Source organism: Mesoplodon bidens (genome assembly GCF_964165515.1).
Source record: "Mesoplodon bidens genome assembly, chromosome: 15".
Taxonomy (NCBI): Eukaryota; Metazoa; Chordata; class Mammalia; order Artiodactyla; family Ziphiidae; genus Mesoplodon; species Mesoplodon bidens.
The window spans coordinates 46,920,457-46,937,636 of NC_138171.1; the positions used below are offsets into that span (position 1 = coordinate 46,920,457).

Consider the following 17,180-nt stretch of genomic DNA (forward strand, 5'->3'; position numbering starts at 1 on the left):
TGTGTTGCTAAAGGTTATTCATGACAAAAGACATGCCAGCTCTCTGGTCCTCGCCCCTCTGGGGGCCCTAAGGGACAGAGCCCGTCCTCATAGCATGTGTCAGAACCATGCGGCTGAGGGTCTTCAGGGATGGAGACCTCCCACCAAAATGACTGGCTTTCTTTTTTTTCACTCCCAGAGGTGGCATTCATCTTTCCCAACCTCAGGGCTCTGAGCTCTGCTGCAACCCCTCTGCTCTGAGAGCAGCCCTGTGATTCTGATTCTAAGGAGGCACAGGCTCCACCGCCCAGGATACTCACAAAGAGAGAGACCCAACTCCCGCTTCGGGGGCTCTTAGAAAGAAGGCTTTCAGGGGTGTCAGCTTTTTTTGGTGAGAAACATGCATGCCTCTGCCTTCATAAGGTGAGGAGGGAGTAAGTCAAAGGTTGTGGGGTGAGACCTTTAAGGAGAAGGCTAGAGACACTTTCAGAAGGAGGAACTTGCTCCCTAGGAGTCCTGGAGCAATTGGCCACAATTAGTATTCTGGCAAGATGCCAAAGCAGAGGTTGATAGAGCAGGGGCCTTTGCCAGATATGGGGCTAGAACTCGGGTTTCCCAAATTAAAGTGAGAGACTCCGGCCAAAAGTAGACCTTCCTTTCTTTTTTATCATTTAAACAAACATTCATGCCACTGTCTCTGACCTTGACAACTATTTATGTATCCTGTCTTCAGACTGGATTAACCAGCAGGAGACAAGAATTAGCAGTGGATTCTGGTGGCCATCTGGTCAACCAGATGCTGCTACCCAGGCAGGCCTGGTACCCCCATGAGTATGCCATGGGATCCATCCCTTTGCCTAAGCCAACAGCGTTGGAAGCAATCCTGATTGGACAGAGGAGATCTACTTGGCACCCCAGCAAGGCTGAGGCTGCACACCCTGGGGGATTCAGAACTCAGGTAAGGAGCTCCCTAGCTATTCACCAGCCTTCCCTCCACATCTCTAGCCTCATTTGTCACCCTCTTCCTGTTCCCACTGGAAATTTTGACCAGTCATTTGGTAAAACATCATGTTGAAGGGTTTGTAGAATTTCCGCAGTCTGTGGATCACATCGGGGTCGATGCGGGGATGAGTCCGACCTTTGCTCTTGCCTAAGCACCTGGGGGCGCTGCTGTCTTCTGGCTTCTTTAGGCAAGGGAACCCCTTGGTTTTGTTGAAATAGAAATGTTTCTCAGTCACAACACGCTTGAGGCCTAGAAAATCCTGTACTTTGGCCATTTCCCCGGCAGGGTCCACTATGAGTCGCTCACCGCTGACGAAGAGGATCTGAGAGAGGGGGAAATACTGGAGCCAGTTTTCCAGATGCAGAGCATAGATCCCTATTCGAATGGCGCTCCAGGAGGCATCGATCAGCCCTAGGGTCCGATTTTTGAAGGCCAGCACCTCGAAGGTGGGGATCTCGGGTTTCTTTGACAGTGTCTGGGTGTAATCGGAGATGGCCCTGGTCACGGGGTTTCTCACCACCACGATGAGTTTGATGTCCTTGGCCATGGAGTGGATGCGCTTGGGGGCCTCATTTGTCACAAAGTAACTTGGTGTCTTCTCCATGGTTAACTGCCCATCCAAAGTCTTAGGCATCACATTTCTGGAAGATGGAGGAAAACAAAAGAGTGATTATTCCTGTCCAGAAATAACTGAACTTGTTGCACGAAATGTATGATATAAATAGCCCAGTGGGGAGCTACCCAATAAAATTCATGTACACTTGGAAGTTCTTTTTGGACTATATATCCCTCTATAGCTCTGATTATAGTATTATCAGAAAAAGCAGCATAAAGCTTGTGCAATTCATTCGTGGGAATCTTATACACCTCCATTTAAATTTCTGCTCTATCTCTTACCAGTTATGTTTAACCTAGATCGACTCTTAATTTCTCTATGTATTAGTTTTATAATCTCTGAAATGAAGATAATGATAGCACCTACTTCACACAGTTGTAAAAAGATTAAGGGAGATAATGCTTTTAAAGCATTTAGCACAGAATCCGGCATGTGTTAAGATCTTAATAAATCAAGGATATGGTTGTTGTAGTGACTTTCAGAAAGTGTTTGAGCTCAACAAGACCTCAAAGATGATCTAGTCCAGGGGTTGGCAAACTACTACCTGCCTCCTGTGGGTCATTGTATGGCCCACAGCTAAGAATGATTTTTCATCTTTAAAGGATGGGGAAAAAAACTAAATAATAAGACTAAAATTTTGTGATGCATGAAAATTATATGTAATTCAAATTTCAATGCTTATAAATAAACTTTTATTGGAGCATGGCCACACATTCCTGTCTGTGGCTGCTTTCTGCATCTACATCAGCAGAGTCGAGTAGTTGCAACAGAGACTATATGACATGCAGAGCTGAACATATTTCCTATCTGGCCCTTTAAGAAAACATTTCTTGACCCCTAACCTAATCCAAAGGCATCTTTATGCAAATGAGGAAACTGAAGCCCAGAGACAGGGAATCAGACAGGCTTTGTGACCTCAGCAAGTTGAATCACATCCCTGAGCCTTATTATCATCATCTGTAAAAATCCTAAAACTTACTTCAAGTTCAGTTGAGGATGAAACGAATGACATATAGTGTGACACACAGTGTGACAGCATCTAGCATGGAATTAGTTTTATCCATGGGATCCGGCTCCCAAGGTTGCCCAGTGAGCCAGGGATAGATCCCACACCAGGACCCATATCTCTTGGTTTCCTTCCCAAGGTTGCTTCTCCAAACCCATCCCTCCATCCATGTTTGCCTTCAGAGTGGCCTTGTCTTACTTGGGAACTTCAAGAGATTAAAGGAGTTTGATGTCCTTGTACCTATCGGTACAGCAGGCCATCTGCCACCATGTGCTCCATCCATCTCCATTAAGTCTATTCACTTCCGAGCCTTGCACCAAAGTGGTACATTTAGGATTACCCAAGACCTCTTTGTTATGATGACATGCTTTTAAATGTCTCAGCTAACAAAACTTAATACAGACGAAGATCCCTCAGCTTCCCCTACCATAATTAAATTTATTTACTATGGCATGTGTGGAGAAGGAAGGATTCTTCTTTTATCTCTAATTCACATGCTCTGTCAATAATTAATTGCTACTGGGTTTTGAGCTTTCTCGGCAAGCATTTTTATTAGGCAAGAGGCACTTGCCTCTTGACTAATGTAGAGAAATTCACATGGAGTTTGATGTTGTCCGTGTATAATGGTTGGGCAGTAAGGAGTTTTCAGATCAAAGCAATAGCCCTGGCCATAAACAATCATGCTCATCTTGAACTGATATTATCTCCCCGGTATTTTTTTTTTTTTTAAGAAGATGTTGGGGGTAGGAGTTTATTAATTAATTAATTAATTATTGCTGTGTTGGGTCTTCGTTTCTGTGCGAGGGCCTTCTCTAGTTGTGGCAAGCGGGGGCCACTCTTCATCGCGGTGCGCGGGCCTCTCACTATCACGGCCTCTCTTGTTGCGGAGCACAGGCTCCAGATGCGCAGGCTTAGTAGTTGTGGCTCACGGGCCTAGTTGCTCCGCGGTATGTGGGATCCTCCCAGACCAGGGCTCGAACCCGTGTCCCCTGCATTAGCAGGCAGATTCTCAACCACTGCGCCACCAGGGAAGCCCCCTCTCCCCGGTATTTTGAAAGTTTTCACATTTGTGTGCCTGTTTGGCTCTTATCAGATTTAATTGTGACGTTTGGAGGGGCAGGGCTAAGGACCACAGTTTTAGGGGAGTCACATGTGCCTGATTTAAGAGTTCTGACTACCTAGGTCACCTTGATGAACTGAGTACACCCACTCTGAATCTCCATTTTCTCATCTAAAAAATAGGGTTAACAAGAGTCCCTCCCTTATAGGATTGTAATGAAGATTGAATGTGATAATGCAGGTAAATCACTTAGAATACTGTCCAATGAATGCCAGAATTTTAAAAGCTTAAGCCAGAGGCACAAGATCATTGGCACAGCAATTCTTAGAGAAGAGTAAGGAGAAAATATTTACGTTTGACCAAACGGAAAAGCTGAACAACGTGGGAACTAAGGAACTGATCTAGAAAAGAAGGATATTCTGATTCAAGCCAGTGTCATCAACCATTCTTCCTGATCTGGAGACTGATCTGGAGCAATGGGGAAGCTGCTATTAGTTCAGCTGAAGTTGAAAGAATATACTGATATCCTACTTTTCTTTTATTTGGAGAGATAGATTCTCTTCTTTTATTATAGAACTCATTTCATAGTATAAAAATATTAAATAAATGTTGATGCAAAAAATACTGAAGATAGATATTTTTACATGGCCTTTTCCAGATTTTTGCCCCTCAGATATATCTTGCTCCTTTTAATTTGCTGTATTTTTCTTTAGCAAGGAGCAGCTGCTAGGTTTTTCTTCTCATCCAGTCTCTGCCATTCACTTCTTAGACCCCAGTGTTCATCTTTTTTTTTTTTTTCCCGGTACGCGGGCCTCTCACTGTTGTGGCCTCTCCTGTTGTGGAGCACAGGCTCCAGATGTGCAGGCTCAGCGGCCATGGCTCACGGGCCCAGCTGTTCCGCAGCATGTGGGATCTTCCTGGACCGGGGCACGAACCCGTGTCCCCTGCATCGGCAGGCGGACTCTCAACCACTGCGCCACCAGGGAAGCCCCCTCAGTGTTTATCTTTACATTGACAAATTCATCTCCTTCACTTCAGCTAATTGTTACAGTCTGTCAAGATCTGTGTTGATCTCGAGTCTTCTATTTGAAGCATCTGAGATAAATGGTACCCAGCCTATAAGCCAGTGTGTATAGGAGTAATTATGTGACTAGCTCAGTGCTTGGTGCAAAAAGCAATGAGAGGAGCAGGGCTAGAGAAGGCAATGGAGAAGGGAGAGGGGAGCAGAGGCGGCTCAATGGCTTTGATCGTCATGTGACAGATGGACTACACCATGCACTTGAGGACAGTTCCTGCATTTGGGGCACACATGGTAAAACCATCTCATTAAGCCAAGAGACAACTGTTGTTGCATGAGATACACAGGATTTTTTATTGGTAAGAAGCTATCCAGTAGCTGCTCAAAATCAATGAAGTAGCAGTACCCCCTTTCCAAAAATGATTCTGAATCAGTTATATTCATTCATTCATTCATTTGTTCCATAAATGCTCACTTCCATAAATGGCAATATACTAGTGAACAAAACAGACAAGGTCCCTTCCGTGACAGAGCTTCCAGTGTAACTACTACATCTGATAAAAGGAGAGTTCTTTATAGCATCACATAAATAACTATTTTTATCAACAGAGCAGGTATCATTACTATTTCACTTTTAGAGAGAAGGAAACAGACTCAGAACCTAAAGATACTTTTTCGAAGTCTCACTGGATGAGTATATCCTTGGTTCCTAAGCTCACTGGCCAAGCAAACACCTACCACCAGTTTCTGGCAAACAGCAGGTGCTGAATAAATATCTGTTGAATGAATGGACGAATAAACCATTAATCTCCTGTCCTAAGGCGAGGCTTTGTTGTGATGGGTTTTGTTGTCCTAATCTGGTCATTTCTCAGGCCTTGTCCCCTCACCAGTCTTCTCACCTGGGCCCACGGCCCAGCAGCTATTTCTGTATCTATCCTAGTGTCTCTCTTCCTAAAAGACTAGAGGGGGCAGTCTATGTGTAAGACCAACTTCTCCCAAAGTGGGCTTTGGATCTTGTCTCCCTCTACTTTCTCAGGAATGATTCATCCCAAGTGTCCTTCTCTCTCCTGGTTTTAGGGAAGTTCTTCTCGACTGGGTCTGACATTTTGACTGCCCATGTTCTCACATCTTTATGTGCTTGAGAAATGGGGAGGAGACCAGTCATGCCACAGGAGAGTGAGCAAAGCTAAGGAAGTGAGAAAATAAGGTCAACGGGTGGGGAGGGAAAGACCACAGGGGGTCTTATGGGCCACGGGCAAGACACTGGGTTTTATTCCATGTGTGATGAGAAACCACTGAAGAACATGAAACAAGAGAACATAAAATTTACATTTTAAGAGATTTTTTTTCCTGGCTGCTTTGCTGAGAACACACAGGCATGTGGCAAGAGCAGAAGGAAGGCAGCCTGCTAAGAGGCCACTTCAGGAGAGCAGGTTAGAGATGGGGGTGGCAGGAATACAGGTGGAGAGGGCGACCTAGGAAGAAGTGTTCAGAATTAGGATGCCTTTAAAAGGTAGGGCCAACAGTCCTTTAGGATGGGTGGGATGTGTGTGCAAGAGAGAGAAAGTATCATAGAAGACTTCAAGATTGCTGGCCTGAGCTAATGGGTAAGTAGTAGTGCAGTTTATTGACGTGGAGACAACTGAGAAAGAAGCCAGTTTCAGGGGAAGACACCAAGTCTGATTTTGGACTTGGAATCTGAAATACTCAAGTGAAGGAGTTGAGTAATCATCTTGATACAGGAGTCTGGAACTCAAGGGAGATCCCAGTTGGAGGTGGACATTTATATCATGAATTCACAGTCCATCTGCCAGAAAGTAGGGTGAAGGAATGTCAGATTCTCTTCACCTTCACTAGTAGAAGGTGGGACCTAACCTCTGCCTATCTGGGGAGTTCTCCTGAATAAGGAAAAGCATTCAGATGCCGGTGTGCAAAACAAATTTTTAAATTCCATAGCAAAGATTTTCACTAAATTCTTTGAATTTCCAGGGTCTTTGATAACTTCCTGTATTACAGAGCTTAGGATAATGTCATAATATGGTTGGTTCCCATGCCCTCCATGGCTAAGCTCAGTTTCCGGAAGCCATGGGCAATGTTTTATTCACCTTTGTATTCCCAGTGCCTGCCGCGTGGCAGCTGCCCCATAACTATGTGTGGTTATTAGATGAATGAACGAATGACATACGAATGAAAACATGATCCCCAGAAGTCAGGAGAATTGGGGCAGTTTGGAGGGCTCCTCTAAGTAGGTTTTCCTCACGTGGGGTTCAGTGTTTCTGAATTCCAAGCCATCCATCATCTGAAGGACCCTGCACTGCAGTGTGTACCATATGGTGAGAAAACACTGCATCTGGGCTTGGAACGGCTCGTTAACAGTATCTGGGGTGCTCAGAGCAGCCGTGACATCAGCGTCAACACACAGTCCTGAAGCGAGAATCATCCTGCAAGATCACACAGCTGCTCTCACAACCCCAAATGTTTATGAGACACGATCCAACTCGCTCGCCCTCCACTACCTCCGCTCTGCTTGTGGGGGAGCTGGGCTGAGCACAAGCCCCATCTGGATGCAGGTCAGCATCCAGGGCTTCACAGGAAACAATAGCGATCTTACAGTAGTTATCATATGCCATTTATCCAGTGCTCACTCTGTGCCGTTTGGTGGTTGAGGGTTCAAATTCTGACACCAGATCAATGTCTCTAAGCACGTTCAGACACTGGGCTCTACAGCCTGGTGGTTAAGAGTACAGCCTCCAGATGAACCAAATTTGGATCCACTTGTTAGCTATGTGACTCCGGGCAATTACTAACCCAAGTAATTTGTGTCTCAGTTGCATTATCTGGAAAACAGGCGTCATACTGATAATACCCATTTCATAGGAATTTTGTGACGATGATAAGAGTTAATGCCTAAAAGAGTGCCTCACAGATAGCAGGCTCGCAATACATTAGCCGTGAATTTTTAAAACAACTTTCTTAAGAAGGTATGACTACCTTCACCACTTCAGAGGTCAGGAAACTGAGGCTCAGTGAAATTGATCTGTTAGTCCAAAGTAACAAGAGGTAGCGTTGAAATTCAACACCAGGTCTGTCGTGAGCTTTAGCCAGAGCTCTTAGTTACTGCCTGGCAATGCTTAACCAAAGGACAGAGGCTCAACAAGGTTACATGATTGGCCCAAGGTCACTCTGCCGGTAGATGGCAAAGCTGAATCTTAAATTGAGCCTCATTATGTGTGTTGTAAAGGTGGACTGTCACTGACTCACCCCTGGGAGTTACAGAAACCCAGGCCAGAAGCCCCAGAAATTCTTGCCAGATCAAGCTCCATCATTCAATTTACGACATCTCTCTCTGGGGCGTCATCAATTGAAGCAAATGGACACCATCACGAATGCCGAGGGAGAAGGCAGTCACCCGTATTAGATGTAAAGAGCCCATTCTCTCTGGAAGGGTTAGCAGCTGAGCCTGCCTTTCGCTTGCCTGAATCAGAGGTATGTGGGCACCTCACATTTTCCCAAAGGCATTATCCAGTGGGATACATGGTGCATAAAGGAGCAATATATTCTGAGGCCTCCAGAAACTGTAACCCAAGAGAATGGTGGTTAGAGCCAGGGCATGAGGTAAGGCTGTTTCTTCTGCATCGAGGAAAGAAACTTAGAAATTCAATCGGGCGCCTGCTACTTGCCAAGCATCGAGACGGGCAATTTCACATATTATTCTGGCTGAACTGCACAAGTAGCATACAATTCACTGAGCCCATTATAGAGATGTGGAAACTGAGTCAAAGAGACAATAAACCCTGCTCAGGACTACTTTTCGGCCTCATTCTTTTGGAAAGTTCATGCTGCTTTTCAAATCTCAGTTTATGAATCCTGGAATCCCTGAAGACGAAAAGTCAAACCCTTTGGAAACCACATTTCTCATGTAAAGACCCAAGAAAAGCAGCCTTTGCCAGGGCCATACGGCTAAGGACCAAACTGAAGGCAAGAAAGAAGGGATCCTGAGTTATAGCTCTGACTTGAGAACTAACTTGCCGAATGCATTTAGGACAAGGATTTTTCCCTCTCTGGACCTGTACCATGAAAGGGCTATGTTAATGTGAATTCCCTCATTCATTCCAACGAGTGTTTGCTGGTGCTTATTATGTCGGGTATATAGCGATGCTAAAGCAGGCATGGTACCTGCCCTGCAACAGACTGCAAGTTCTTTGAAGGACACACCTGAATTTCCCATTTTTGTAAAGTGGTCTGTGCTTCAGATGGGGCATCTCTGTTGTGGGCAGAGGTCTCTTTTCAGGCAAAATCACATCTGCCACCAAGAGGGAGAAAGAGGTGACAGAAAAGTGAGGGCAGAGGAGAGGAAAGGAGGGAGAGAGCTGAAGCAAAGGGTGAAGGCGACTAGAAGCGAGAGGAAGGAGAAATGAAGACAAGAGGAAGGAAAGGACTGAGGAAGGAGGGGAGGAAGAAGGCGAACAGAAGGAGCTGGGCTTTGAGGAAACACAAAGAATTTGAATAACTGGAGAAGAATGAGGAAAGCATTCCAGTTTTGAATGACACATGACCACATAGTGGGAGAAAAGAGCAAACCCGGATCTCAGGCACTTTTGTGGTTTTAAAGTTTGTGCCATGGGTTTCCCTGGTGGCGCAGTGGTTGAGAGTCCGCCTGCCGATGCAGGGGACACAGGTTCGTGCCCCGGTCCAGGAAGATCCCACATGCCGCGGAGCGGCTGGGCCCGTGAGCCATGGCCACTGAGCCTGCGCATCCGGAGCCTGTGCTCCGCAACGGGAGAGGCCACAGCAGTGAGAGGCCCGCATACCGCAAAATAAATAAATAAATAAATAAATAAAGTTTGTGCCAGGCAGGTAGAGATATTTTAGGATCTATGAAAGAAAAAGAGAGAAAACCATTTATCTGTTCATGAATTTGGCAACTGTCGTGTGCCAGGTACATTAGGAGATACAATGAAGAGCAAGATGTGTCCTGAAGACGTTCACATCTTCTGAAAGAGTAAAAATAGTCTGTGAGGTCTATCCTTGTCTCTGAGGATTCACGGAGTTCCATGAGTTTCAGGTAGAGAATCACTGGCTGAGGGTCGACTTGATTCCAGAGTCCACAATCACCTCCTTTAGAAGCTTGTCAGTGGGTGCTCATCCTGACAAAGGCGGGTGGCTCAGCGTTTGACTTCGGGGTTCCATCTCTGAACCACAAGTGGCTTTAGCAACTCATTTCATGTCTTTTATCCTCAGTTCCATCATCTGTCAAATGGGTATAATAGCATCTCCTCCTCATTCAGAAGAAAAGGTATCAGGCATCCTGGCACAGAGCAAGTACTGGTAAATGTCCCCCCTTGTTATTGCTGCTAGTGTAACGTAGCACATAGTAGGTACAAACAAATTTATTTGTTGAATGAGTGAAGGAGACCAGCCTTGCTTAAATTCTGAATCTAAATGCCTATTACTGGTTTCTAATATATACACCCCTCTGTAAATGATGACCCTGATTCATGGAAACCCACCTCTCCAATGGGCGTTGATATGACCCACTCTGAGAGGACCAAACAGCTTCTGCTTAGCATAGACTCCAGTGAATTTCTAGAATTCTCTTTCTCCTTGCCATCCCAGGGTGCCCAAGCCCTTGGGAAGCTTCAGTGCTAGGCAGAGCTTGGCCACTTTATGGGGCCCATACCTCAAATGGCACAAATCCTAGGCTTGCTTTTATTTCTCCTTGTCATCCCTGGCTTTTCCCAGTTCCCCCCGGGGGCTTCAGCATCAGTAGGCCACCATATGACAGAAGCTGACTTGTTCATATGGGTTTTTTTGTTTGTTTGTTTGTTTGCGGTACGCGGGCCTCTCACTGTTGTGGCCTCTCCTGTTGCGGAGCACAGGCTCTGGACGCGGAGGCTCAGCAGCCATGGCTCACAGGCCCAGCCGCTCCGCGGCATGTGGGATCCTCCCGGACCGGGGCACGAACCCGCGTCCCCTGCATCGGTAGGCGGACTCTCAACCACTGCGCCACCAGGGAAGCCCCATATGGTTTGATTTAGAAAACACATATGGACAAAAAACAACTATGAATTTGACAATCCCTTAAAATGAATTTGTGATTGAGTCATCACCACTGAATCTACATTTTTGAATGTGGCCATGTGTGCGCGTATGTGTGTGTATGAGATTTTTATTGATTTAGTTTATACTCAGTGTTTGGTAGCTATAGGGATATGAAGGTCCCTGCAATAATTCTCAAGCCCACAGGTTGGGAAGCAGGGTTCTAAAATCTAAATCTCTGCCTACTTACAACCTCAGCTCCATCAGTGCCTTCTTACCCACAACTCTCCCTCCAATCCATCCTCTCTTGTTATTTGACCAACTCACTCCAGAGATTCGAAAATAAGATGCTCCCTGATTTTGAATTCACAAGATCACGGCTCACTTTACCTGCCCCTGACTGGGGATTCCACCCGGAGTCTACTTCTCTGATCCTTTATTCATACACATTCAAAGAGCGTCCCACTGCAGAACCTCATACACCAACTTCTATTAGCTGTTTTATTGTATTTTCTTTCCTCAGGCTCAGCGTTTCAAAGGGCAGGTGCCACAATGAAATGATGATTATGGAGGTGTCAGCGTTGTCTGCCTGGGCACCTTGTGCTCACGATTTAACAGATGGTGACAGGAGAGGGCTCCTCTCGGGAAGGCCCCATTCCAGGTCTCTCCACCGCACACTGCACTCCCAGCTGTGTGTCTGCTCATCCCTGCCTTGGGGATGCTGCCAGCCCTGCTTCCTTCTCACCTGCATCCTGTGGCTGAGCCAAGCCCTGCTTGCTCCTGCTGAGTCTGTCTCTGTCACCCTTTGCATGTCTCAGCCCTACTGTGTGGCTCTATCCTGGCTCTGCCATCCTCACTCTAAAGGACTTTGGAACTTATTTAACCACCTCAAGCCTCAGTTTCCTCATACAATGGGTATCACAAGCAAGACCTATCTCAGAGCATGTTTTATGAAGGTTGAAAGGGCTGGTGCTTATGATGCTGCTGTAGAATGAATGCGTGTGCCCCCCTCCACACAACTCATATGTTAAATCCTAACACCCAATGGGATGGTATTGGGGGTGTGGCCTTTGAGAGGGGATTAGGTCATGAGGGTGGAGCTCTCATGAATAGAATTAGTGCCCCTATGAAAGAGACCCCAGAAAGCTTCCTCCCACCTTCTGTGGTGTGAGGACGTAGTGAAAAGATAGCCCTCTATGAGCCAGGAAGCAGGTTCTCACCAGGCAGTGAATCTGCCAGCATCTTGATCCTGGAATTCTCAGCTTTTAGAACTGTAAGAAATAAATGTTTGTTGCTTAAGCCACTCAGTCTATGGTATTTTTGTTACAGCAGCCAGAATAAACGAAGGCTTAGCACAGAGCCTGGAAGGAATTAACTGCTGAGTACAAGTGTTAATTATTGTTGCTATTATATATGAATCCTGTTTACTCACTGTGCATTCACAGAGAATGCCATCTTAGGACCTGTACTGACCGTGAGGTTATTTCATGTTTATCTCATGTGCATCCTTAAAACAAACTTTGTTTTTGTAAATAATTTGTACGTGTCTCTTCCTTGCGATGCAAGGAATCTAATCGGCTAGACCGATATATATATAATAAAACATTGGATGTTTTACTGGTGGAAGGGCTGCTCAGGTCGACTCACACCTGGCCATGGAAACTTGTTAAATAATTCGGTCAAGATGGAGGCATCCATGCATATGAAGGACAGGTGTGAATGGTGCTGGGAAGAACAATATTTTGTCACACGGCCAGGCACCAACTCTAGTGTTGAAGGATACTTGTTCTCTCCACCAACAGAATGCAGCCCAGAAACCCCTCTTTTTCCTACATTTGGCCAGGATGGCAGGACCTCCTCTCCTACAAAGTGCCCAAGTAAGAGCCTTCCAGGTGTGTCCTTGAGATATTTCCTTCATAAGGTTGCATCCCCAAATCAAGATCTCTAGCTTCAATGATGTAAAGCACAATCATAAATTAATCAGTGCACCCTACTGTGCCTGTACTTAGACCTGACTTTCACAGCTTGGGGCACATGAAATACTAAACAGATTTTCAAACCCATCCATCTGATCGTATAACAGATAGGAAAGAAGATCAGTGCACACCTAGAAAGATATACACAAACAGGCACACAAACTGTGCCCCAAAGATTGAAGACTCTAATTTTATATCATCAGATATTCATGCACACTGATCTCCTACAGAGTGTTTCTTTTTCTCTTTCACACACACACACACACACACACACACACCCTCTACTCTTCCCACAACTGGCTCCTTCTTTTTCAGTACGCGGGCCTCCCACTGTTGCGGCCCCTCCCGCTGCGGAGCACAGGCTCCGGACGCGCAGGCTCAGCGGCCATGGCTCACGGGCCCAGCCGCTCCGCGGCATGTGGGATCTTCCCGGACCGGGGCACAAACCCGTGTCCCCTGCATCGGCAGGCGGACTCTCAACCACTGCGCCACCAAGGAAGTCCCAACTGGCTCCTTCTTATTATTCAAGTCTTGGCTCAAACATCACCTACTCAGAAGGCAATCCCCTTCCCCAGGCACCATCTAAATCACCCTCCTTCACACCAGTCTCTTTTGTTCACTTCCTAGGGCTTCTTGTTATCTGACATTATCTTGTTTATGTGTTCATTTTCTTGTGTCTAGTCTGTCTGTCCTAAAGGAAGCAAGCTCCCAAGAAGGAACACAGTTTGGCACTTCTGTATACTGCTGAATCTCCAGCATCTCACTTAGTGCCTAGAATTGAGACATAGGTCTCAATAAATATTTGCCCAATGATGGAAGAGATGAGGGAAAGAAGGGGAAAGAAAGCACAGTTGGAAAGAAGAGAAGGGAGAATAAAGGAAAAGAGGAAGGAAGAGAGGGAGGAAGGAAGAGGAGGAAGGATAGGAGGAAAGAAAGTTAGGAAGAAGGATGGAGAGACCATCATTCAGGTCTCATATTAAATGTCTGGCTTTGGATTATTATGAAAGCTACTAGCCACATGGAACTATTTAAATTTAAATTAATTAAAATTAAATTGAATTAAAGATTTAATTTCTCAGGAACAATAGCCACATCTCAAGTGCACAATAGCTACAAATGGCCAATGGCTACTGTGTTAGAGGTACAGCTCTAGTATATTCCATCATAATGTATAACGCTGGTCTGGTCCATCAGCTATGATTTTTGTGACATCAACATACCACTCAGAAGTCATCTCTCAGAGAGGCTTTCCCTGATCATTCTATCAAAAATCATGCCTGCTCCAAGTTACTGTGTATCCCATTGTCTGGTTTCTCTTTTTTGCTGTACGCGGGCCTCTAACTGTTGTGGCCTCTCCCGTTGCGGAGCACAGGCTCTGGACGCGCAGGCTCAGCGGCCATGGCCCACGAGCCCAGGCGCTCTGCGGCATGTGGGATCTTCCCGGACCAGGGCACGAACCCGTGTCCCCTGCATCGGCAGGCGGACTATCAACCACTGCACCACCAGGGAAGCCCCGGATGTGTTCTTAATAAGCCTCAAACCTGTGCACCTTGAATTGGGTAGATATGCTACTATGATTCCAGGGGAATCAGATGTTTCCCTTTCTAGGTCCAGATGGCTGGCTTCGTTGCAGAAAAACATAATACCACTGACTCCTCTCCAGATAGATGTTTCCCACTGCCTAGAGCTCCCCATCTGCCTTCAGTCACCCCTGACCGTCTTTCATCATTAGTCTCATAGCTTAGCCCTCCTGCACAGAGCCCAGTGTCTTTGGGTGAATATGTATGCACTTGGGAGTATGTTGACACAAATAGTATACTACCCTATGCAGCATTCTAAAATTTGGGTTTTTGCTCAGTGCTTTGTGAACACCTAGAGGGGTGGGATAGGGAGGGTGGGAGGGAGATGCAAGAGGGAGGAGATATGGGGATATATTTATACGTATAGCTGATTCACTTTGTTATAAAGCAGAAACTAACACACCATTGTAAAGCAATTATACTCCAATAAAGATGTTAAAAAAATAAAATAAAATTTGGGGTTTCTACTCAAGAATACTTCTTGATCTCTACGTCTGTGTCTCTATTTCTGCTTTGCAAATAAGATCATCTATATATGTATACATATAGCCGATTCACTTTGCTGTACAGTAGAAACTAACACAACATTGTAAAGCAACTACACGCCAATAAAATTAATTAAAAAAAATAAAAATAAAAAAAGAATGCTTCTTGAGATTTTCCCTTATCAGTTCACTTCCCATTTTTAAATGGATGTTGCATTCTATAGCATACGCAAACCACAGTTTATTTAGCCATTTCCCTGTACAGGCTCCTTGGATTTTCATCAATTTTCCATGATGACAAAGAAGGCTAACGTGAGCACCTTTGCACATGCCTCTCTTTGTATGTACCCATTTGAGTATTTTCCTAACGCAGCCCTACAGAAGTTGGGTTGTTGGGTCATGGGAGTTTGTGTCTAAAGGCCATAATAGATACTGGCACATTGCCCTCCATGGTGGTCATGCCAAATTATGCTCCCACTCATACTGTGTGAGAATACCCCTGTCCCCTCACCAGCTTCTAATTGTACTGACCCTTTTTATTTCACCAACCTGGTGATAACCATCCTTCAGGACTCAGCCCACATGCCCTGTTTTCCCCAGGATGACAAGACACTTCCCTGCTGTGGACTCTGCTGCCTGGTCTATTTCTACCATTGACTCATCCCACAATATGGCACATACGTATTTCCTTGTCTTCTTTATCAGACTCTGAGCAACTTGGGGGAAAAGGCCAAAATGGCTCCCAGGAAAAGCTTGCTTGGTTGGACCAGATTAATCCCCTGCTCTTTCCAGATGCTATAACAGACCTTTGCCAGGAATGCTTGTGCCCCTGGCAGCACCAGGAACAGGTGGAGTGTCATGTGAACTTTGGGCATCGAGAAATATTGATGGGAAAATAATCTATGCAGAAATGCGTGTGACTGGGTGCAACCAAGCAGAAGTAAGGGAGGGACAAAACTCAAAGGAAGGGTCTGCTGGCAAGAATAAACTGTAGCCAGGCCCTGCTGACCCCTGCACGTCAGCTCGGTGAGGAGTGCTGTGCTCTGGCCACAGCCCTGCCATGCGCCCCATGCACTCTGCATTTTAGCCTCTTAGAATTATCTTGTCATTTCCTGGAAACAATGGATTTTATAATATCTTAGATTTTGCATATGATGTTCCAGCTTCCTGATATACCCTTTCCTTCCTGCCCACTGGCTGGTGGAGCCCTTGTTCATGGCATGCCTGACCCAAAGGCCTCCTCCTCTGTACAGCTTCCCTGGAACATATATAATATAATATAGTATAGTATAATATAATATAATATGATGTAATATAATACAATATAAATATAAATATATCATAAATATATACCAACCCATAAATTACTGATAGCATTGCATCTATCTGTGTGACGCTCCCCACCATCTCAAACATTCCCAGATGTTGTGCCAGAGGGGTAGATGAGAGAAAGAAAGAGGAAGAAGGGGAGGCACAGTGAGTACGTGAGCATTCTGGAAAAACACCACATTGGTAATTAGATGGTCAGCCTGGAAATGATTCTCATCCTTTCTGATAATTGATTGACCAAAACCAGTCTTGTGACCCCCACCCACCCACAAGGGAACAAGAAAGCTGAGAGTTACTAGAGAAATGACCTAAAGACTAAAAAACCCACTCTCCTGAATTTTGAGTTTGTTATTCTCTTGTATGTGGGTATATCATATGTTGCATTTCTAAACTATATGCTGTTTAGTTTTGTTGTTTTTTTCCAAAATGGCATAATACTCTAGTCTTCTGTTAATTTTTTAAAAACTTAAACAATATCTTTATAAAATCTATTAATGCCATTGCATTTACTGTTAGTGAATCCATTTTCACTGCTGTATAAGATTCCATTGTGTGGACATGGCATTATTTATCCATTTTTTTCTGATGATGGACATTGGGGTTGTTTGCTTTATGAACAATGTTGCTATGTAAATTCTTGTACATGCCCCCTGGTATAAAGGGGAAGAATCTCTCTTGGGTATTTTCCAAATAATGAAAATACTGAATCATGAGCTCTGAGATGCTTACCCTTATAAGATGATGGCGCTTAAGTTATATTCCCTCCACCTGTGCAGAAGAGCTCACATTCATCCTCCTTGTGACTTAATGTCTGCTACTGTCTTACTTTGAATTTCTCTCAGTTTGGGAGATCTTTTTCATTTATTGATGATTTGTTTCCTCCTTGTTGAAACATCTGTATCTTTTGCCCATTTTTCTATTGGATTGTTTTTCTAGATTGCAATGATCTTCTCCCAGTTTGTGGCTTAACTTATGATCTTCTTTATGTGTATTTGATGGTCAAAAGTCTTAATGTTAAAGTAGTTTAATTTACCACTCCTGTGGCTAGCACTTTTGTTTCTTATTTAAGAAATCCTTCTCTACCTGAGA

At 44.9% G+C, this 17,180-nt stretch overlaps 1 protein-coding gene across 2 annotated transcripts in view; it reads right to left on the reverse strand.

Annotated features, from left to right (window-relative positions):
• Positions 1-887: 887 nt before the first annotated feature.
• Positions 888-17,180, reverse strand: part of HS3ST4 (heparan sulfate-glucosamine 3-sulfotransferase 4) — a gene marked incomplete at its 5' end in the record, with an annotated part of 390,667 nt that continues 374,374 nt past the window's right edge. For both annotated transcript variants that reach the window (XM_081257425.1, XM_081257424.1), the window contains one exon: positions 888-1,623. In XM_081257425.1, coding sequence (XP_081113551.1) covers positions 987-1,623 — 637 coding nt within the window. In that variant the 3' untranslated portion in view covers positions 888-986. The remainder of the gene's footprint in view (positions 1,624-17,180) is intronic.